Source organism: Anabrus simplex, chromosome 7 (assembly GCF_040414725.1).
Source record: "Anabrus simplex isolate iqAnaSimp1 chromosome 7, ASM4041472v1, whole genome shotgun sequence".
NCBI classification, from domain to species: domain Eukaryota; kingdom Metazoa; phylum Arthropoda; class Insecta; order Orthoptera; family Tettigoniidae; genus Anabrus; species Anabrus simplex.
Genome location: NC_090271.1, coordinates 305,540,198 through 305,565,188, shown reverse-complemented (window position 1 = coordinate 305,565,188; position 24,991 = coordinate 305,540,198). Strand labels below are relative to the sequence as shown.

The 24,991-nt window shown below is 38.4% G+C and overlaps 1 protein-coding gene across 1 annotated transcript in view; it reads right to left on the bottom strand.

Annotated features, from left to right (window-relative positions):
- Positions 1–9,382: 9,382 nt before the first annotated feature.
- The window catches only part of LOC136877134 (NEDD8-conjugating enzyme UBE2F), a 113,009-nt gene continuing 97,400 nt past the window's right edge, over positions 9,383–24,991 (bottom strand). The window contains exon 5 of the mRNA XM_067150946.2: positions 9,383–9,470. Coding sequence (XP_067007047.1) covers positions 9,432–9,470 — 39 coding nt within the window. The 3' untranslated portion in view covers positions 9,383–9,431. The remainder of the gene's footprint in view (positions 9,471–24,991) is intronic.

Sequence of the window (24,991 nt, the reverse complement as noted above, 5' to 3'; positions counted from 1 at the left end):
CTTCCCACAAGGATGTAGAAGTAAACGGGAGTGGAAGATCCCCACTCTCTTATCTATATCATTAAGTCAGAAGCATGAGGTGAGGTAGAATATAGGTGAGTAACGTATGGTTGATAGTTAGCAGTGGCGACCTGACAGACCGAAGCCTAGCACACCAATCCTCCGCCGGTCCCCGCTCCTATCCGATATACAGCAACAAGCCGCGTGTGACGAGTCGAAGGGAGAGGGGTGAGAGTCTGGGCTGCAATATCAGTCTCTGATGCCTTGCTCTCAGAAATACGTGCAACCTTTTTTTCTCACGGCTTTCGAGTTTTGTAAATGGAACAATATTTCAGATGCCTACATTATAATGTGCTTTAGACTTCCATCATTATCAATTGAAGTTTGGGCTTCAATGATAGCCTTGGTAGCCCTCAGTATACGCCACTGGAACTAATTCCAAATTAGTGCAGCCTACCTTGGTGAGGCCCCTTGTACCAAGCCAGAATACAAACATGTGGTTACAGTTGAAGAGAGACTAGCAGATACACCTCGCAATTGAAAGGAGTTTTGAGGATTTAAAGTTACAATGCATTTCATTTTTAATTTCTTCATGTAAGAAGGATGGGATGAATCCCATACCTCTGAAATAGTCTCATATCTGTCTATAAACCCACTTAATAACTCTTTATTACGATTATGACTTGCATAATTCCAAATCTAAACACTGGTTGGGAACAGATGAATGCTGTGTAACAGCTGATGCACATTCTTCAGCGTTGACTAGCGCGATACTAAACAAACTGGTGCAAGCCCTCGGCGTGTCAGAAATACTGACAGTGTTGCCAATACCAGTGTTCCAATATCAATATATTTTAATGATCTTCAGCATTCACCTTCACTTCATTCCATACACAATCGTGTGTCTCTGATACATTCTTGTTAATTCTTCTCTCCTGCCTTTTCCCAAGTATCAGGTTGGTCTAATTTAATGGCCGGATGCTCTTCCTGATACCAACCCTACATGGAGGGATGTCTTCACTGTTGCATTTTCCTGTGGTGGTTGGTAGTGTAATGTGTTGTATGTAAATAAAAATGAGCATTAAGACAGTCGTAAACACCCAACTGATACATTTTTGTTAATGTCAAGGAAGAAAGAAGGAAAGAAACCTCATCGGAGGGCTCTAAGTAGATGATTGTGAAATCAGTATGCAAAAGATTAATCTCTATCGCATCCCTCTATACAGGCTAGTGTGTCACTTTCTTCCACCAAAAAAAGCAACTAAACAGTTAAAGATAAAACTATACAAGTTCACAACCGTCCAAAATTTTAAGGAGTCTGACAATGGCATGAGTAGTCAGTTTTTTAACTGTTTTTAACAGTGTGTTCACAGTGGCCATGCTGACCAGGAATTTGTCAGCATTCCTATCCAGATGTCAACCTTACCTGCTTATCTTGGATCTTGCTTTAAATTAATGAAGCTCTGGTGACCATATGTCTCCTAGTACAAGTCCCCCCTCTACCACGCCAACAGCCCAGAGAGGAGATATGGTTCTAAAGATAGATGAACCAACAATAGTCAGCGACATAGAATGTGGCAAGATCTTAGTGACAGACCAGGTGCAGGAACTTCTATCACAGCTGTAGCGGTCAGGATGAAGGCTGCAGCAGTCCCAGAATCACCATTTGTCTTAGGCTCCTGAATCTGACGAGGACAGTGTGGTTGTTGATATGCAAAGCTCGCTCGTATGCATGGTATTCCAGTACCTTGTGTTTGTTGGACCGGGTATAGCCGTGCTGCCAGTGGGAAGACGGCAGACATGTTGAAATGGTCAAATTTTTAGCAATTCATGCAATTCATGCTTCTATGGAAAGATATCTCAGCTAGGCAAGACCAATCATCACTGAAAAAAAAAAAAAAAAAGTAGCACAATTAGCCCTCGGAATGTAAATGACCTGCTAGTGCACCACTTTTGTTTTGCAACGCTATTGCACTTCACATTTGTGCTGTGAATAAATTAGTGTGTCACTGTATTCTTTTATTCTAAAGTTTTATGCATCAATTATTTTCAGAACAAAGTTAATCCAGTAAGTGACTGACAGCCTCCAACTCACTCTAGTATTATGCTACAGCAAGATCACATTTATGTGTGAAATGTGTTTACTAGTCAGAAAAAGTAAGCATTTATCCATGGCTAAATGGTTAACGCACTGGTCTTTGGTCAAAGGGGTCCCGGGTTCGATTCCCAGCAGGGTCGGGAATTTTAACCATGCTGTAATTGGTTAATTCCCCTGGCATGGGGGCGGGGTGTATGTGTTGTCTTCATCATAATTTCATCCTCATCACGACGTGCAGGTCGCCTACGGGAGTCAAATCAAAATACCTGCACCAGGCCTCTCCGGAGGACATACAACATCAAGTATTCAAGGAAAAATCTTATTTTTTCCATATCAAAATCTAATATGCAGTTCCGTCATATTATTTGTTCAGACTAGTCAAAATCAGCACTCTAGCTCACCTCTCTCTTCTATCTTGGTGATCTGCACTCAGCCAGACCACCTAACAATCCACCAGCTTGCTCAATATGAGTTGGAACATTCAGAAAATGACACAGAAAGTCGGCCGGGGAGACGAACAGTAATTGTATCTCGTGAACTGAGAAAATTTAACACAGACATTGCATCACCAAGTGAAAATAGGCAAGCAGGTAAATGATGACTCCAGAAACATGGAGGAGGTTAGACTTTCTTTTGGATAGGGAAGGATATAGAGGATCCCCACATTCTGTTGTAAAGCCTTTATTTTTCTTCCAGATCTACAGCGATGAAGCCTTATTGATCCATTAAGGGAGAAAAATAATAGTGCCCAACCTAGACAGCTTAAGATGCTATACACATAAAATAATACTCGTATAGTAAACATAGCTAACACCAAATGTGGAAAAACAAAGTTGCTGGAAATAATAATAATCAAATGTCCATGAGTCAATGTTATCTTTTCAGATATAAACAAAACCTCAAAAAATCTCAATATTGCTATTAAGACCAAGGATAAACGAAAGCTAGTAGTACTGAAAATGATAATAATAAAATGTAAAAACTCAATATTGCTATTAAGAAAAGGGATAAAACGAAGACTAAAAGAACTATTGCAACAGGGTAATTCCATCTATAGACTATGGCAATGTGAAACTAAAACTGGCAACATATAACTGAGCAGAGTACAGTGCTGTGTTGGGCTGAGTCTGCACTAGACCACAGACTGTTCCACTTCCGGCCGGGTTCGCACTCAGCACATTCTCTCTTAGACACTGACCTTTCTTATATTCTACTTATATTGCTAACCTGACTATGTGTTATCTCCACTGTAGTGCTGATGTGTAGTTTATTACACTTTACATTTCTTTCTTGTTGATCACTCTTCAACCTCTCTTAATTCACTATATTTGTTAACTTTAGAACCCATGCCACTCACCACCTTAAACGAAGCCATGTTTACTCACTTATAACTAGGATAACTAAGATAACGAGGACCCCAGCTCATAAACCAACCGTCACCAGATATTATCTTTCTCCTTATCATCTGACCAATTTGTCTCACGTAGAGGCGCGCGGCGGTGAGCTTGCATCCGGGAGATAGTAGGTTCGAATCCCACTATCGGCAGCCCTGAAAATGGTTTTCCGTGGTTTCCCATTTTCACACCAGGCAAATGCTGGGGCTGTACCTTAATTAAGGCCACGGCCGCTTCCTTCCAACTCCTAGGCCTTTCCTATCCCATCGTCGCCATAAGACCTATCTGTGTCGGTGCGACGTAAAGCCCCTAGCAAAAAAAAAAAAAAAAAAAAAAAAAAAATTTGTCTCACCCTCTTCCTCATTCACTACACACTTGACCATCTGGAAACTTGCCTCTTCTATCACACCTGTCGTTTACTCGCTCTTAACATAGTTATGAATAACACGCATACACTCCACTATTATCGTGTATACAGCCATTTACTTCTCACTACACATTAACTTTTTGCTTCTTGTCACTATGCCTTCGTCTACTCTGTTCTTTTTGCCCCATAACTCTCTTAGGCTCAGACTTCTCCCTCTCACTAGGGCACCTCTTGCTTCTTCTTCTTCTTGCTTCCCAGTCTTGTTTTCACTTCGTTTGCCTGCTCTTGTTCCGTCCTGTGTTTCTACTCCCACAATCTCTCCCTGTATCCTTCTATCTTCTCTCCCACTGGCCTCCGTCCTGGACTCCTTCATTAATGCCCAGGTCTCCCTGGTTTCCTTCCTTATCACACTCCTCACATCTGCCTTTACCTCCCTGTTCGCTATGGCTAACAAATCTATCAAGTTACTTCCTTCATGCTGCGAGCTTGGTTCCTTTACCTTATTATCCTTGTTTCTTTCTTTGCCTCCATGTCCTTCATCCCCCACTTTACAGTCTCTGGCTTGTCTTTCCTCCACTCTCTTTCCCACTACCACTTCGTTATTCCTGTCATCTTCCATTTCTCGTAATTTCTTCGCAGTCCACATTCTAGTCCAAGTACCGTTGGTCACTACTAATTTTTGACCCTTAATATGAGCTCTTAACCCCTGTAATTTAGCCCTGGCCAAATGTTTCTTCAGAGTGTTTATGTTCTTTACCCCTTCTCTACCAATGTCTTCTTTAATCCAAATTTTTGTGCTCCGTATGTTATCTGCCCTTCTTATCACTACTTCCGCCATCAAGGTGGAGAATAGCTTCAGTTTTATTGGTCTATCACCCCGTTTTTACCTATCCTTTCTACATCATCAATATCGACTTCGCTAAAATTAATTCTCATCATTTTCTGGATGACTTCCACAACTTTGTATGTTGTCAGTACTTTATCTTCTGCTTTGTCTTCCGGTACTCCATATATGAATAGGCATTTCTTCCTCCGTTCTCGGTTACAGTCTTCAATTTCCGCTCGCAACTTCACCACCTCTCCTTCCATCTCCCTTATTTTTGACTTGAGTGATATGATCTCTCTCTCGTTGGTTTCTACTCTACTCATTATCTCGTCTGTTTTTCCCTGTATCCACCGCCTTATATGCTCAAGTTCTTTCATTTGCTCTTTCATCATATTCTTAATCTGCTCAAACGGGCATACTTCTTCCACCACTTCTTTCACCACTTTTCTAATGACCTCTACGTCTTCCCAGTTCATGTTGCCACTAGAAGTCGGGCCGGGGTTTACCTCTACTCCTCCTATAATTAGTAGTATCATAATCACCACTGCCGCCAATATCATCTCGTCCATCATTCTTGTTTCCATTATACTTCCTTTATTTCTGTCTATCTTCTTTTTCCCTTTCATCTGCCATCTTCCAATAGCCACACGATATTGATCCACGCCGATCATCTTCCTCTTCCCTCTCGAATTACTTTACTGGCCACCGTTCACATTCCACGCCTGCTCTCCTGACACCTCCACACAATACGTCTGCCACCGAACGCTGACTAGGTTAGACTGGATCCCCACATTCATGCAGTTGGTTTGGTAGCAAGAACAAACTTCTTCCTCACCTTGACAAATTACTATCTGTTCAAAGATAAAAATTTCATTGTTCCGTATTGAAAAGTATCACAGTTAAAATTGAAATAATAAATAAAGAGGTTCAACCTTTTCAATACAAAAGAATAAGAAATGCAGTGATTACATTCTTATTTAATAATAAGTACAAGTGGTACTGGTTTCGACCCTAGTCCAGGTCATCATCAGCCGATTAAAACATGAAAAACAATGCATAGGAAAAAGAAAATAAAAGATCAAGTTCACTCCGGATCAGTAGAAGAGGCAATATAAAAATGACGGGGGTAGACACTGTAAAATTCAGAAGAAGTAAAATGTAAGTCACTTAAAAGATACAGTGCGTAATTTTCTGAATGGCAGTATGGCACACGCACTGTGTACCTCTTCTACTTATTATTAAATAAGAATGTAATCACTGCATTTCTTATTCTTTTGTATTGAATAGGTTGAACCTCTTTATTTATTATTTCAATTTTAACTGTAAATTACTATCTGGTATAATGAAAGACTCGATACCCTACACCTCAAGCTTGCTAATAACCTATAAGCTACATTTATGAGTGTTTACTTACCGTGTCACTTCCGACTGGAGGAAGCATTCTACCCCCAACTTGATATGCTTCTAACAAGAATACTTCATATTCTCTTGGAGACTTAAATGCTCGAGTTGGTTAGGACGTAGCTCTGTAGCCTGGTGTAATTGGTAAGGAGAGTGTAGGAAAATTCAACTTGAAAGGAACTCTCCTACTCACCAAATGCTTGAACATAACCTCATCACAAAACCGTATTGAGACAGAAGGATAAGTTTAAAACCTCTTGGGAACAACTGAGATCAAACCATTGCACCTGATCATGTTATCTTGCTAGCTGATGCAGTCTATTACATAATATAGTAGAACTCCCATTACCAAGAGTACCGGTAATTGAAAAATGGCACAATCTGGATATGCAGAAATACAAATAATTGGATCAGAACTGAACATCAGTCTAGCACATGTAACTGTACTGTGAAATTGTAGTAGCCTAGTACATATATTAAAGAACAAAAGTTTCAAATATCTGAATACAAAAGTATTTCTAAATTATTATTATTAATTCCAAAATGGCTTTCATTTAACTTTATTGGCCATATTGCACCACTTGAATTGCTTCAACTTCTCTTTGAAGGTTGTACTGTTTGGTTCTTGTAATTCGTTCCAATCATAATTTTCCTCAATTAGTCTGAAATTGCTATAGCCCTTCTATATGCCATTTCTGCTGAAAATTGAGAGTCTTAACAAGAGTGTTAATTTTATTTTTGCTCTCGGCATCCGCTATCTTGAGTCCAACCGCTTTGAGATCTTGCTGAATTTTGTGGGTCCATTGTCCTCCTATCTTCTTTCCAAGATTTCTCATCACTAAATACATTCTGCCCTGCCCCCTTTTGCCATGGCATAGCTCAGCCGGGCAACACGAGAGATTACAAGTGATGAAAATCATTTTTCGTCCATATTGAAAGTTTCATAAACTGTATATAGGATAATATCTTTTGTTATTTCCACCTATTCAATACATTACAAGATGTTGGTATTTATGTTAAAACATTTTTCAGATGAGACATGTTTCGCCTCCTACTGTGAGGCATCTTCAGTCATTATCAAAAAACCTTATTATTTTACCAGGCATCTGGTTAAAGATATTCTAAAATGTGTTTGATGATTATAAGAGAGATAAGATTTATATTTGTTATAAACATGTTCATGAAGTAACTAAAAATCTAATATAGTGATAAAAACATATGTAGTTCTTTGTTGAATAGGACTACGTTCAATTGTACTATAGTAAAAAAAAAAAAAAGGTGACTTGAGGCCGTAGTCATTAATAAATGTCTAATACATAGTGGAAGGCATAAAATATCAGTTCTATGAGAATATAAATTACATTCAAGTGATACTAAAAACTGGTGGATTCATAGGTAGTACATATAAAATGTTCAATGAAATAACTAAAGATCTAATATAGTGATAAAGACATGTAGTTCTTTGTTGAATAGAACGTCGTATGATTGTACGGCTTAAAGCCGTAGTCATTAATAGATGTCTAATATATAGTGGAAGGCATATGAAATCAGTTCAATGAGAATATATAATACAATCAAATGATACATAAAAACTGGTAGATTCATAAGCAGTACACTTAAAAATGAAGGCGTCATGTGACTATAAATGACAGTTGATGGCTTAAAACCGTAGTCAATGTTTGAAGTATAGGTCAAATAACTGCTAATATATGGTAAAAAGATATAAGTCAAAATATAAATCTTGGTATAAAAATATGAAGGAAAAACATTCCAAATGCTTGACGTTGGCGTGCATTTGTCCGTGATATTTATTGGTCAACAGTTCATGTTTATAGTTGGCCTAATTTGTATTAAGTCATCAAGAAAGTTGCAGAGATGATGATGGGTTGAAATTCTCAACGTTGGTATGGTTTTTTGACGTGAAGGTTGGAGAGCAGTTGTTTTCTTCTTCGATGACAATATATTTAATAAAAAACATTGATTGTGATAATTTATACCATTGAAGAGTATTATGGAAGTCTGATGAGGCTGTTGAATTATTGTTGTTATAGGTTGGTTCTATGGCGTCAAAAAACCATACCAATGTTGAGAATTTCAACCCATCATCATCTCTGTAACTTTCTTGATGACTTAATACAAATTAGGCCAACTATAAACATCTGGTGAACTTCTTGTCAATGCATTCTTGCCGAATAAATCTAAAATAACCTATGAACTGTTGACCAATAAATATCACGGACAAATGCACGCCAACGTCTATTAACTTTTGTCAAGCATTTGGAATGTTTTTCCTTCATATTTTTATACTAAGCTTTATATTTTGACTTATATCTTTTTACCATATATTAGCAGTTATTTGACCTATACTTCAAACATTGACTACGGCTTTAAGCCATCAACTGTCATTTATAGTCACATGACGCCTTCATTTTTAAATGTACTGCTTATGAATCTACCAGTTTTTATGTATCATTTGATTGTATTATATATTCTCATTGAACTGACTTCATATGCCTTCCACTATGTATTAGACATCTATTAATGACTACGGCTTTAAGCCGTACAATCATACGACGTTCTATTCAACAAAGAACTACATATGTCTTTATCACTATATTAGATCTTTAGTTATTTCATTGAACATTTTATATGTACTACCTATGAATCCACCAGTTTTTAGTATCATTTGAATGTAATTTATATTCTCATAGAACTGATATTTTATGCCTTCCACTATGTATTAGACATTTATTAATGACTACAGCCTCAAGTCACCTTTTTTTTTTTACTATAGTACAATTGAACGTAGTCCTATTCAACAAAGAACTACATATGTTTTTATCACTATATTAGATTTTTAGTTACTTCATGAACATGTTTATAACAAATATAAATCTTATCTCTCTTATAATCATCAAACACATTTTAGAATATCTTTAACCAGATGCCTGGTAAAATAATAAGGTTTTTTGATAATGACTGAAGATGCCTCACAGTAGGAGGCGAAACATGTCTCATCTGAAAAATGTTTTAACATAAATACCAACATCTTGTAATGTATTGAATAGGTGGAAATAAACAAAAGATATTATCCTATATACAACACGAGAGATCCCGAGGTGGATCGTTCGTAATGCTGCCTGTTCAATTATCAGATGCATTAAAAGGATTGGGTTGATGGAAACACAGAAATGAACACAAATTTAAATAAGGCTGGCATTTATTAATGATACAGCACATCACAAGCAATTTTTCCAATGGTAAATGCAAAATAGTCATTTCTTAATGGTGTTAAAGTTCTTTGATCCACACACACACATTTTACAAAAATTTATACAATGTAATTCAAGATAAGCTTGACAAACTGATGACCTCGACTATATTCTGAAATAAACCAGAAAGAACCAAAAGATTAACCTCATATCTTGGTTACGTGAAAATACACTGAAGGCAAACAACCCTCATTCACACAAATAAATTCATTCACTCATTGAATTAATTTCAGGTCATTTTGGCCTATATAAAAATTAATCTGCCAAAAAGCACTTTAATTCAGTTCACTTACTCAAATTAATATCAAAATAAACTCAAACTCGTTACTACACGTGACTAATAACAAAACCTAACTCCATTTGAATCGTACTAAACACCTACAAATTATTTATACTATTTACAGATCATCTGGTTTATCCCATTTATGCCCAGGTGAGTCATTTTCGATCCATCAAATTATGCTATCCTTCTTTAAATTATCACATTGTTGACACTTGTAAGATTGATTAAGTTAACCGTTATATATATTTCGTAAAACCTTTAGGCGGGAATTCGATTCGTTGTTGGCGTTATTCTTGATCTGGAGTCAACAGAAGAAAGATGGATTGTCAGCCCTCTGCACGCGGGAGAAGAATGTAAGTAGAATTGACAACTATTCTTAATGGCATGTTATTCATTGCAGTATTTACTATTTAAAACTTCAATAATATACATACATAATTTGACATCTGCATAGCTTGCTTAGAATTTCCAGTATTTTCAATAGAATCCAGTGTGGGTCGCTAATGACCTGCTGGACAGTTACCCGAGAACTGTCGCTGACGTTCACATTCGCTAGATAATAACCACATATTTAATTTAAACCTTATGTAATTAGTCTTAGTATTCCTAATTGCTATGTAATTTATTGCAGAGTACAGCAACTAACAGTTGCAGACATTCTGGATGAGCTCGAAGTGACCGATCCAGATATCCCTGACTCAGGTGTTGATATCTTTATTGGGCTGCCTGAAGATGGATGAGAAGAAACAGATTCTGACTCTGGTGATGAAGATTGTTCAGATCCGGACAGACTAAATCATGCTCAGCTTCAAGCTCTGGCAGAGTTAGTGACTTTGACACAAATTGTACTAATGAGAGTGCTAAATCTTAATCTTTCAATTGGGAAACAGGTGATGCAAAATTCCCACCCTCTTCTTCGCCCAATATTCGTCACCCAGGTGAAAAAAATCAATCAATCAATCAATCAATCAATCAATACTGATCTGCATTTAGGGCAGTCGCCCAGGTGGCAGATTCCCTATCTGTTCTTTTCCTAGCCTTTTTCTAAATGATTTCAAAGAAATTGGAAATTTATTGAACGTCTCCCTTGGTAATTTATTCCAATCCCTAACTCCCCTTCCTATAAATGAATATTTGCCCCAATTTGTCCTCTTGAATTCCAACTTTATCTTCATATTGTGATCTTTCCTACTTTTATAAACGCCACTCAAACTTATTCGCTTACTGAAATGAAATGGCGTATGGCTTTTAGTGCCGGGAGTGTCCGAGGACATGTTCGGCTCGCCAGGTGCAGGTCTTTCGATTTGACACCCGTAGGTGACCTGCGCGTCGTGATGAGGATGAAATGATGATGAAGACGACACATACACCCAGCCCCAGTGCCAGTGAAATTAACCAATGATGGTTAAAATTCCCGACCCTGCCGGGAATCGAACCCGGGACCTCTGTAACCAAAGGCCAGCACGCTAACCATTTAGCCATGGAGCCGGACATTCGCTTACTAATGTCATTCCACGCCATCTCTCAGCTGACAGCTCGGAACATACCACTTACAAGTAACTATTCTCATTTTGGTTCCGTATTGAAGTTGACGTATGTCTCAAGTATTATTACAATATTATAAGTCCACCTGTTCAATACAATACATACAATATTGTATTGTATTGTATTGTATTGTATTGTATTGAACAGGTGGACTTATAATATTGTAATAATACTTGAGACATACATACCACTTAATCGAGCAGCTCTTCTTCTTTCTCTCAATTCCTCCCAACCCAAAATTTGCAACATTTTCGTAACACTACTCTTTTGTCGGAAATCACCCAGAACAAATCGAGCTGCTTTTCTTTGGATTTTTTCCAGTTCTTGAATCAGGTAATCCTGGTGAGGGTCCCATACACTGGAACCATACTCTAGTTGGGGTCTTACCAGAAACTTATATGCCCTCTCCTTTACATTCTTACTACAACCCCTAAACACCCTCATAACCATGTGCAGAGATCTGTACCCTTTATTTACAATCCCATTTATGTGATTACTCCAATGAAGATCTTTCCTTATATTAACACCTATATACTTACAATGATACCCAAAAGAAACTTTCATCCCATCAACACAGTAATTAAAACTGAGAGGACTTTTCCTATTTGTGAAACGCACAACCTGACTTTTAACCCCGTTTATCAACATACCATTGCCTGCTGTCCATCTCACAACATTTTTGAGGTCACTCTGCAGTTGCTCACAATCTTGTAACTTATTTATTACTCTATAGAGAATAACATCATCCACAAAAAGCCTTGCCTCCGATTCCACTCCTTTACTCATATCATTTATATATATAAGAAAACATAAATGTCCAATAATACTGCCTTGAGGAATTCCCCTCTTAATTATTACAGGGTCAGATAAAGCTTCACCTACTCTAATTCTCTGAGATCTATTTTCTAGAAATATAGCAACCCATTCAGTCACTCTTTTGTCTAGTCCAATTGCACTCATTTTTGCCAGTAGTCTCCCATGATCCACCCTATCAAATGCTTTAGACAGGTCAATCGCGATACAGTCCATTTGACCTCCTGAATCCAAGATATCTGCTATATCTTGCTGGAATCCTACAAGTTGAGCTCCAGTGGAATATCCTTTCCTAAAACCGAACTGCCTTCTATCGAACCAGTTATTAATTTCACAAACATGTCTAATATAATCAGAAAGAATGCCTTCCCAAAGCTTACATACAATGCATGTCAAACTGACTGGCCTGTAATTTTCAGCTTTATGTTTATCACCCTTTCCTTTATACACAGGGCTTACTATAGCAACTCTCCATTCATCTGGTATAGCTCCTCTGACCAAACAATAATCAAATAAGTACTTCAGATATGGTACTATATCCCAACCCATTGTCTTTAGTATATCCCCAGAAATCTGATCAATTCCAGCCGCTTTTCTAGTTTTCAACTTTTGTATCTTATTGTAAATATCATTGTTATCATATGTAAATTTTAATACTTCTTTGGCTTTAGTCTCCTCCTCTATCTGGACATAATCCTTGTAACCAACAATCTTTACATACTGCTGACTGAATACTTCTGCCTTTTGAAGATCCTCACATACACACTCTCCTTGTTCATTAATTATTCCTGGAATGTCCTTCTTGGAACCTGTTTCTGCCTTATAATACCTATACATACCCGTCCATTTTTCATTAAAATTTGTATGACTGCCAATTATGCTTGCCATCATGTTATCCTAAGCTGCCTTCTTTGCTAGATTCAATGTTCTAGTAAGTTCCTTCAATTTCTCCTTATTTCCACAGCCATTTCTAACTCTATTTCTTTCCAGTCTGCACCTCCTTCTTAGTCTCTTTATATCTCTGTTATAATAAGGTGGGTCTTTACCATTCCTTACCACCCTTAAAGGTACAAACCTGTTTTCGCATTCCTCAACAATTTCTTTAAACCCATCCCAGAGTCTGTTTACATTTTTATTTACCGTTTTCCACCGATCATAGTTACTTTTTAGAAACTGCCTCATGCCTGCTTTATCAGCCATATGGTACTGCCTAATAGTCCTACTTTTAAGACCTTCCTTTCTATCACATTTATTTTTAACTACCACAAAAACAGCTTCATGATCACTAATACCATCTATTACTTCAGTTTCCCTATAGAGATCATCTGGTTTTATCAGCACCACATCCAGGATATTTTTCCCTCTGGTTGGTTCCATCACTTTCTGAATCAGCTGTCCTTCCCATATTAACTTATTTGCCATTTGTTGGTCATGCTTCCTGTCGTTTGCATTTCCTTCCCAATTGACATATGGCAAATTCAGATCTCCTGCTACAATCACATTTCTTTCTGTGTCGTTTCCCACATAGCTGACCATCCTATCAAATAATTCGGAATCCGCGTCAGTGCTACCCTTTCCCGGTCTGTACACTCCAAATATATCAAGTTGCCTATTATCTTTAGAAATGAGCCTTACACCTAGAATTTCATGTGTCTCATCTTTAACTTTTTCGTAGCTTACAAATTCTTCTTTCACCAGAATGAATACTCCCCCTCCCACCATTCTTATCCTATCTCTACGATACACACTCCAGTGCCGTGAGAAAATTTCTGCATCCATTATATCATTTCTCAGCCATGAATCAACTCCTATTACAATATCTGGTAAATATATCTTATAAATAAAGTTGTTCGTGTCTGTTTGTTTGTTTGTTTGTTCCACCATCACGTCGAAACGGCTGGATAGATCTCGACCAAACTTCATATTTAGAGTATACTCACCCCGGGGAAGGTTTCGATATGTATATCATTTTAAAATCTTTGAAAAGACGGGGGTTTTATAGGAAAACCACAACGGTTTTATACTATTTTAGGCAAAATATCAAATTCGTCGTATAAGGACGAGACAAAGCTCAATTTAATCCTGTTGACGCAAAGAACAAAACTTGGTAAGCCCTACAGGCCCGAAAACCATGTTTTAAGGCCCTAAAATCAACCGTTACCGAGATATTGGCACCACACTACCCCTGCTCTGGGAATCGGATAAAGAAATGAACTGCCGTAACCATGGCAACGTCAGCTCCAGGATTCTAGAGCAGTGAGATTATGTATGTACGTTTGGGCATAGCTGCCAACCAAAATTGGTACAAATAAGACTTAATATCTGGAAAAAATATACTGTTGTGTAAGGCACTCATAGGACTCCTTTGGGCGGGGATGGAAAGGGGGTGAAGTACGAGTATAAAAATCTAACTATATATAGAAATCGAAGTGTGTGTGTAAATGACACATCTCCTCCTAAACCACTGGAGCAATTTCAGCCAAACTTGGTACACGTATTACTTACTATCGGGAGACGATCACTGTGAGGGGTAAGCCATGCCTAGCGCCCTTAAGGGAGTGGGTCAAGTGGGGGGGGCGGTAGTTACAATAATAATCGAGAATAGTGTCGAATTCATAGTTTTCGGGGTCGCTGAGTTGAAAAGTAATACTCTAGAATTTTTTAAAGTCCAGCCCCCTTTTAGGTGGGGAGCAAAGGGGGGGGGGGGTGAGATATAGAAATAATTAAAAACAGTTTCGAATCCATAGATTTCAGGGTTTCTAAGATGAATAGTATTACTCCAGATTTTTTGCAAGTCCAAGTGGGGAGCGAAGGGAGTGAGATATAAAATTAATCGAAAAACTACATATAAAAATATTATCTTCTTCTTACTATACATAAAAATTGATGTATGTGTGTGCATGGGTGTGGGTGTGTAAATGACACATCTCCTCCTAAACCACTGGAGCAATTTCACCAAACTTGGTACACTTATCATTTAGTATCAGGAGACAAACTGCGTGAGGGTAAGACACCCCTAGCACCCTTAAGGGCAGGGGGCGAGGGGGGTGGTATAAAAATAATCTAGAATATTATCGAATCCATAGTTTTCGTGGTAGCTGAAATAATTAGTGACTCTCCGAATTTTTTAAAATTCATGTTCAGCCCCCTTTGGGGTGTGGGTGAGGGGGAGTGAGATATAAAAATAATCGAAAACAGTGTCGAATCTACAGTTTTCTGGGTCACTGAGATGAATGGTGACAATCCAGATTTTATATCTCTTAGTACCGAGCTCGATAGCTGCAGTCGCTTAAGTGCGGCCAGTATCCAGTAATCGGGAGATAGTGGGTTCAAGCCCCACTGTCGGCAGCCCTGAAGATGGTTTTCCGTGGTTTCCCATTTTCACACCAGGCAAATGCCGGGGCTGTACCTTAATTAAGGCCACGGCCGCTCCCTTCCAATTCCTAGGCCTGTCCTATCCCACCGTCGCCGTAAGACATATCTGTGTCGGTGCGACGTAAAGCAAATAGAAAAAAAAAATATATATATATCTCTTAGTGGTGGAGGGCGGGAGGGGGGACAGTCTCACTGACAGTTGAAATCCTGTACATCGTATCTATAGTGCGACGGCTAAATACATATAGTTATCACTTATTAATTTTTGACAGGATCAAATACTTCCCAGTCGATTCGAGTTTCCATAAGAACGAAGTTTTACTCGAAAACTAAATAATCTAAAACTTGAAATCAAACACATCTAAATAATTTTAAAACTACATAATAGATCATAACATATCAATCTGCAAGTCAAAAAGGAATTCTATAAAAATTCACATCACAAATAACTAACTGGTAATGCCAATCTTAAAGGTAAATATTCAGAAACTATCCGGGCAACGCCGGGTACTACAGCTAGTATCTATTAAATTATTAGTTCTATTCCTTTCTTTACAATACTTCTACAGTTCAAAACACAATTTTATGTCATCCCTACTTGATTTCCAGTTCCCTGTTCCCTTATCACTGCTCCCTAGGCCACCCCGTTTCCCTGAATGTACCTCCCTATTACCCTGCCAAACAAATTTCCTAACTTATACGTACCACTGCGGTTTAAGTGAAGGCCATCTGAACGCAGATCCCTATCTCCTATCCACCCATTAGGATCTAGAAATTTCACTCCCAGTTTCCCACATACCCACTCCATAGTCTCATTTAAATCCCCAATCACCCTCCAGTCAATATCCCTCCTACACAGTATTCCACTAATAACAATCTCCACTTTCTTACCTATCACACTATAGATTTTTTGGATGCAGTTCTCGAAGCAGATACAGTTCTTCAAATATTGAAATACAGGGTGTTTCAAAAAGAATATACGTATTCCAAATGCATATATTTATTAAACTGTATGATATACGAATATGAAACTTTACACACACATATTTACGAACCTCTCAAGTTCAGATTGCAGATGTTCAATATGTCCTCCATCAGCGATATGAACAATATCACATCGATACTCAAATTCCTCCCTTACTCGGGCAAGCATGTACTTCGTCACTGATGTTATGGCAGTATGGATCCGGTTCTTCAACTCTTACAGGTTCTGTGGGAGTGGTGGTACATAAACGTTGTCTTTAATGAAACCCCATAGAAAGAAGTCACAGGTGTCAAATTCGGTGACCGTGGAGTCCAGCTGAGACATGCTAAGTCGCCAGCTCCTTGACAACCAATCCAATGGTTCGGTAGAGTTTCATTCAGATATTCACGCACTTGGTGACTCCAGCGAGGGGGTCTTATTAAAAAAATGAAGTTGTCTTCGCGCAGCCTTTAAAACAACCAGTTTTGTAACATAGCGAGATACTTCTGACCGTTAACTGTGTTTCCATCAAAGAAGAATGGGCCGTAAACAGATGATCGGGATATCGCACAAAACACATTGACTTTGGGCGAATCTCGTACATGTTCAATGACTGCATGTGGGTTCTGTAGGCCCCAAATTCGAACATTGTGTTTGTTCATCTGATCACTAACGTGGAAAGTCGCTTCATCACTGAACACGATGCGTTGTGCGAAAATGTTATCATTGTCAATAGCATCAAGAATCTCGTTACAAAAAGCCACACGTTTGCATGTGTCATTAGGATGCAGAGCTTGTAACAGCTGTAACTTGGACAGCTTCATAACTAACCGACGTCTCAAAACACGCCAAATTGTTGTTGTAGGCAGTTGTAACTCCCGACTGGCACGACGAGTTGATTTTGAAGGAGTACGTTGGAAAGCAGTTTCAATTTGTGCAACATTTTCTTCAGGAACACGAGACCAGCCAGGACTCTTTCCTTTACATACACATCCTGTATCTACAAACTGTCGATAGCATATGCGAATGTTCCACCCATTCGGAGGATCAATTTGGTACCTCAACCTGAAACGTCTTTGCAATGTAATCATGGAATTGCACTTCGCAAACTCGAGAACACAAAATGATTTCTGCTGTGGAGTAGCCATTTTAAACATATGACGGTTACCAAGCAAAACAGAAGACAACTGGCATCTAGCGGCTATTAATATAAACTAGACTATGTATTCATTTCTCTAATATCCGAGCCGAGGCGCAGCGTTCGATAGTTTGGACAAAATAATACTTTGTAATATATAAATTCTTTTTGAAACACCCTGTATATTGTTGGTTATGCCTCTTACACTGATAATCCACAGTTTCAATTATCATTGGAAGAGATGTACTCTTTTCTCGGCATAATTTTTCTGAGTGGATACGTACCCCTACCATGAAGGAGGATGTTTTCGGAGAACTCAGATGATGTTAGAAAGAAACTTGTTCAGAATAGCATGCATAGGATTAGGTTTGAAGAAATATTCCGATTTCTTCATGTTTGTGACAAACTGGATCTCCTGGCAGGTGACGAAATGGGTAAATTGAGTAATTTTATGGAGCATCTAAACAAGTAATTTCTTATAAATGTTCCCAATGAAGACAAAGTATCTATTGATGAGTCTTATGATCCTGTATTTTGGGCGTCATGGACGTAAGCAATTCATCTGCGGCAAGCCAATTTGTTCCAGCTTCAAAGGCTGAGTAGCTGTTCAGTGGACAGGCTACAGTCTCCAGGCTGACGTTTACCAAGGATATAAAGGAGGAGAAAGGAGTAGGATTAGGTGAAGCAGTAGTGATGGCATTTGTGGATATTCTTTCTGAAGTATTTCCTGGGACTGATTTTTCTTTCTATTTTGACAACTTTTTAACGTCAGCTAAGCTTCTATGTAGGCCATCATGCTACAGGAACTCTCAGAAGCAACTGAATGCTAAAGTGCCCTATTTCTGGTAAGCCTGTCATTGAAAAGAAAGAGCGTGGTTACTTTGAATCTTGTTTTGATAAACAGCATGGTGTGATAGTTGTGTGTTGGAAAGACAATGGTGTAGTGAACATTATGTCAAATCAGTTTGGTGTAGCTCCCCTTCAAGAGGTCACAAGACTCTCAGTCAGCAAATAGGGGAAAATAAAAGTCAAACACCCAAATGTTTTCTGTAAGTATAACCAAAGCATGAGTGGAGTTGATCTCATGAACCATAACGTGTCAGATTTACTAATTTCAATTCATGGCAAAAAATGGTATTCCTATTTTGTTTTGGTTCCTCGATTTATGCATGAACAATGCCTGGATTCTTAGCAGAAGCTATATGTCTCTTGATCCACTAACTTTCCATTGCGAAGCAATCAAGGCAATTCTCTACAAATATGGGACAGCTCCTAAGGGAAAGAGGTCGACTTACATCGCTTGACATTATCAAGGAACGCCAGAGGAAGGACCATCGAGGTCACCTGCTGCTACGTCAAAAACCTAGGCGCTGATGCAAGATTTGTTGCAATAAACAGTGAAGGCCTTTGCAAGGTGTAATGTTTCCCTTCCTGACAGGTGTTGTGTAAATTACCATGAGTTAGTCTCAGTTCCACTGTCAGTTATGAAATCTGAAGTTACATGTTTTGAGTACTAAATATTGTTATAATTAAAAATAACAAATTGATTTTTGTGTCATGATAATACTCATTTCTAAAGATAAGTGAACTATAAGTCTGTAGAGAAATAAATTGTTGCAAAGGTTGATGTTCAGAATATTCTCTCTCCCTGTTTCCCGAGCAAGTGCTTAGCGGGTCGTCAACGACCCATGTGTTTATAATGGTTGTAAACAAGTAAATATTGTTTTGTTCATTTGTGCATGAATAATGGGTCATATTAAGTGTTTATATATGCAAGTTATCAATAACGGAAGAAAAAAATAATTTGGGCAAAAATGGGTTAAATTAAACTCTGATATAAATTTTCTTGGTCTAGTCTGTCGTTATTTATGATTAAACAAAATCATTCATTAAATTTTCTCATATTAAATTGTGAATGACATTTTCTGGATCAAATTATTCCTTCAAATTCCGCGAACATTGGCAATGGACCATAGAACAGTGGCGGCGTGTGGTATGGTTTGATGAATCCCGGTTCCAGTTGTGTCGAGCTGATGGGTGCGTGAGAGTGTGGCGTATGCCCCATGAAGCTATGAATCCTGCGTGTCAACAAAGTTGTGTCCAGGCAGAAGGTGGCTCAGTTCTGGTCTGGGCAGCGTTCTCATGGTCACAATTAGGCTCCACTGTCTGGCTGCAAGAAGCGCTGACAGGTGCATGTTATGTGGACATTCTTTCAGACCATCTGCATCCCTTTCTGGCCCTAGAGTACCCTGATGGAGATGCCATGTTTCAACTGGACAATGCGCCATGTCACCGCTCTGTGGTGACACGCAAGTGGTTGGAGGAGCACTCCAGTAAAGTTGCAACCATGGATTGGTCCTCCAGATGCCCCAATCTTAATCCAGTCAGCATGTATGGGATGCTGTCGATGCTGGTGTACACTCCATGAACCCTGCACCAACTACACAAGACCAATTGTGAGCAGCAGTGCAAGATGCGCCCAGATCCCTCCAGAATGATTGCAACACCTTGTAGAATCGATGCCTCACCATACTGCTGCCGTTTTGAGGTATCACGGAGGAGCAATTCTTATTAACATCACATTCAGTGTCTTCCCATGACTTTTGGCCACACATTGTATAACTGCTTTATGTTGGATTATAAGAAGCACGTTGCAGTTTTGAAAACAATTAATTGATGAATTATTATAGCCTGTCGAGCGCACAGTATGGTTCTGCGGAGGTGACGTGATGTCCGTTCGTTAAACATCTGTGGTCTTCCTGTGCAGCAGTTTATGTGGGAGGTAACATTCTCTCTGTGATATTGAAGTCCCACCCTCGACACTGTTGGACTTCGGAAATCCAAATTCGCGTGTAATCTCTGCAATTCTACAACCCCTGCGTCGAGCACCGATGATCATCCCACGTTCAAAGTCAGAATAGATTGCTATCTTCACAGACACTGGTGTCTGTGACAGACTGCTCAGCTAGCTGCAATGCTCAGGGGTCACACATGGCACATTTTCTAATGGGAAAACCCTCTCCGTGACTTTTGGCCACTCAGTGTACAACAGAAGTAGGAAAATCAAACGTACAACCTAGTGTAGTTTTAATTATAGATGGATGTGTTAATGGCATCATTTTATGTCTTATTTGACTTGTGTGTTTGCTTGGAGGAATGGATAAAGCAATGTGTTCAGATACAAAGTAACTGGTCTGTCGAGTACATGGGGAATTTTGAAAATGAGTTTGAAAATGCAAGATGTAGCAGGCCCTTAATATCAGTTAATAGAGTTTGGGACCAAATTGCAAAAGGTACAGGATTATCCAGATAGTTTGGGAGACGAAGAGGACAAGGAAGAAGGAGAAGACGTCACTAATTCCATCATCACATTTGAGAGTTAACAGGTACCATTTTCATATTATTATTATTATTATTATTATTATTATTATTATTATTATTACTGTTATTTATTCATACATTCATTCATTCGATTAGGCCATCGTAGGACAGCATAAACAGTTTTCTTCTTTTCTTCCCAAAATATACTTTCTTGGTGGTGGTGGTTTCTTTCTTCCATTCATTCACTGCCTCATTTCTTCTCGGCTTTCTCTGGAAATATCTTCAAACATTGCTTTCCTAAATTATTTTCTATTTGCAATTAGTTCTTTCTTATTGTTAAGTAGTTCCAAAACTTTGGCTTCTTTGAAAAATCCTGATTTAGTTTTTTCATTTTCATAGTGAATAAAAATTTGTTTTGTTAATCTGTCTTTGTCCGTTCTGTACAGATGACCAAAGAATCTTGATCTTCTTTTCCTGAAAGCATTACCTATTTATTTTAATATTTTGTATAAATCTTGCTCTGGTCTCAGTTTGTAAATGCCAATCTCCCAAATTGGTCCCATAATTCTCATTAGAATTATCTTTTCTGTTTTGCTTATTCTTCTATCTGAGAAGGTATTCAAATACTCGGTTGCATAGAAAGTTGCTAGAAGGATTACAGTTTTGTATTGTCTCAATTTAATATTCCTAGATACTGACTTTTTGTTGTACATATTCATCGTTGCATGAAAAGTTCTTTGAATTTTGTGAATTTATGCCTTCATGCTCTCCTTCTCTACTGCCGTTACTGTTATTACTTCACCTAAGTATTTGAATTTGTAGACTCTTGATTCTTTTGTTTTGGATATTTTAATTTCTGCAGGTACATTGTAGATACTAGTAATACATTCTATTATTTTTACAGGAAATTTTAAATCCTATTTTGACCACACACTTTTCAATGTTTTCTATTTTTATCGTTCATCTCGGATTTTTGCTAGTATGACAAGATCATCTGCAAAAGTTAAGTGGTTTATTACAATTCGTTTGTTTGATGGTACCATTACAACTGATTTGTAGATTCCTTTTCCTTTCAATATTTCAACCCATTCTCTTACTACATTTTGCAGTGCACAATTGAATAGCATTGGGGAAAATCCATCCTCTTGTCTCACACCAGTTTTAATGTCGAATGTTTCTGAGACTTTACCTAACAATTTGACTTTTGAGAAGGTCTCAGTCAGTGTTTCGTTAATGATGCTTATAGTTTTTGTGTCTGTTTTGAATTCCTTTAATATTTCAAAGAGAGAAGTTCTATGGATCGAATCATAGGGTTTTCTGAAATCTACAAATATTGTTACTATATCCAGTTTTGTGCCTCTCATATTGTTAAATAATTACGATTGATTTCAAATTGAAGATTTGTTCTGCACAGCTTCTGCCTGGTCTAAACTCTCCCTGGTATTCTCCCAATGATTGGTTGGATTCTGTTTAGTAATGCTTTTCTCAGGATCTTATACCCTATAAATATGAGAAGATCCCCCTATAATTGTTTGGGTCTGGTCAATCTTTGCCACTTGCTTTGTCTTTTGAGGATTTGATTATTCTTTTTAAATTTCATTTTTATCTGGAGGTTCCGAAGGGGCTACTAGATCATGTATCTCCTTAAAATAGAAAGTCTCTTCCAGATCAGGATAGTTTAGAAGATTCTTAAAGTATTCATCTAGGAGTTGAAGGCTGTCTGTATTGTTTAGCATTCTTCTTCTTCTTCTTCTTATATTAGTGCATGCAGAGCTGAACATCTAGTGGGATGTGGTGTACCATTAATATCCGTTTATTCAAATGAATAGGCCTACTATAGTCCTCTAACCTCTAATAGAATTAATTTAATAGATATATATATTTACCAGATATTGTAATAGGAGTTGAATCATGGCTGAGAAATGATATAATGGATGCAGAAATTATCTCACGGCACTGGAGTGTGTATCGTAGAGATAGGATAGGAATGGTGGGAGGGGGAGCGTTCATTCTCATGAAAGAAGAATTTGTAAGCTACGAAAAAGTTAAAGATGAGACACATGAAATTCTAGGTGTAAGGCTCATTTCTAAAGATAATAGGCAACTTGAAATATTTGGAGTGTACAGATCGGGAAAGGGTAGCACTGACGAGAATTCGGAATTATTTGATAGGATAGTCAGCTATGTGGGAAACGACATGGAAAGAAATGTGATTGAAGCAGGAGATCTGAATTTGCCAGATGTCAATTGGGAAGGAAATGCGAACGACAGGAAGCATGACCAACAAATGGCAAATAAGTTAATATGGGAAGGACAGCTGATTCAAAAAGTGATGGAACCAACCAGAGGGAAAAATATCCTGGATGTGGTGCTGATAAAACCAGATGATCTCTATAGGGAAACTGAAGTAATAGATGGTATTAGTGATCATGAAGCTGTTTTTGTGGTAGTTAAAAATAAATGTGATAGAAAGGAAGGTCTTAAAAGTAGGGCTATTAGGCAGTACCGTATGTTGTGAGATGGACAGCAGGCAATGGTATGTTGATAAACGGGGTTAAAAGTCAGGTTGTGAGTTTCGCAAATAGGAAATGGGGTGAAAGTTCCTTTTGGGGATCATTGTAAGTATCTAGGTGTTAATATAAGGAAAGATCTTCATTGGGGTAATCACATAAATGGGATTGTAAATAAAGGGTACAGATCTCTGCACATGGTTATGAGGGTGTTTAGGGGTTGTAGTAGGGATGTAAAGGAGAGGGCATATAAGTCTCTGGTAAGACCCCAACTAGAGTATGGTTCCAGTGTATGGGACCCTCACCAGGATTACCTGATTCAAGAACTGGAAAAAATCCAAAGAAAAGCAGCTCGATTTGTTCTGGGTGATCCGTGGAGTAACGGTTAGTGTTATTAGCTGCCGTCCTCGGGGGCCCGGGTTCGATTGCCGGTACTGCCAGAAATTTAAGAATGGCATGAGGGCTGGTATCTGGTTGAAATGGTACATGCAGCTCACCTCCAATGGGGGTGTGCCTAAAAAGAGCTGCACCACCTCAGGATGAGGACACGAGTTTACTTTAGTTTACTTTTCTGGGTGATTTCCAACAAAAGAGTAGTGTTACAAAAATTTTGCAAAGTTTGGGTTGGGAAGTATTGAGAGAAAGAAGAAAAGCTGCTCGACTAAGTGGTATGTGGAAATTCTAAATTCCCATGGAGGGAATTAGATATTTTTCCACCCAATAGAGCATATCAAAAATCAGATCAAATTAGATGTATGGCTTTTCAGGCGTTTGCTCTATTAACCAGCATTACGTCTTAGGTCTGACACTAGACTCAGAGTGGGATGTGTCAGACCCTACCCACTGATGCTGGGGTGTATGCAGGTGAAATTTATCAGAAGCCTATTTATGAGGCACAGTCTGATAACTGCATACGGGAGATAAAACTCCACAATGGAATTAATGCCCGCCTAGCAATTCCAAATGGAAATTCTAAATTCCCTTGGAGGGAATTAGATATTTTTCCACCAATAGAGCATATCAAAAATCAGATCAAATTAGATGTATGGCTTTTCAGGCGTTTGCTCTATTAACCAGCATTACGTCTTAGGTCTGACACTAGACTCAGAGTGGGATGTGTCAGACCCTACCCACTGATGCTGGGGTGTATGCAGGTGAAATTTATCAGAAGCCTATTTATGAGGCACAGTCTGATAACTGCATACGGGAGATAAAACTCCACAATGGAATTAATGCCCGCCTAGCAATTCCAAATGGAAATTCTAAATTCCCTTGGAGGGAATTAGATATTTTTCCTCCAATAGAGCATATCAAAAATCAGATCAAATTAGATGTATGGCTTTTCAGGCGTTTGCTCTATTAAGCAGCATTTCGTCTTAGGTCTGACACGAGACTCGTCAGAGTGGGATGTGTGCCTCATAAATAGGCTTCTGATAAATTTCACCTGCATACACCCCAGCATCAGTGGGTAGGGTCTGACACATCCCACTCTGACGAGTCTAGTGTCAGACCTAAGACGAAATGCTGGTTAATAGAGCAAACGCCTGAAAAGCCATACATCTAATTTGATCTGATTTTTTATATGCTCTATTGGTGGAAAAATATCTAATTCCCTCCATGGGAATTTAGAATTTCCATTTGGAATTGCTAGGCGGGCATTAATTCCACTGTGGAGTTTTATCTC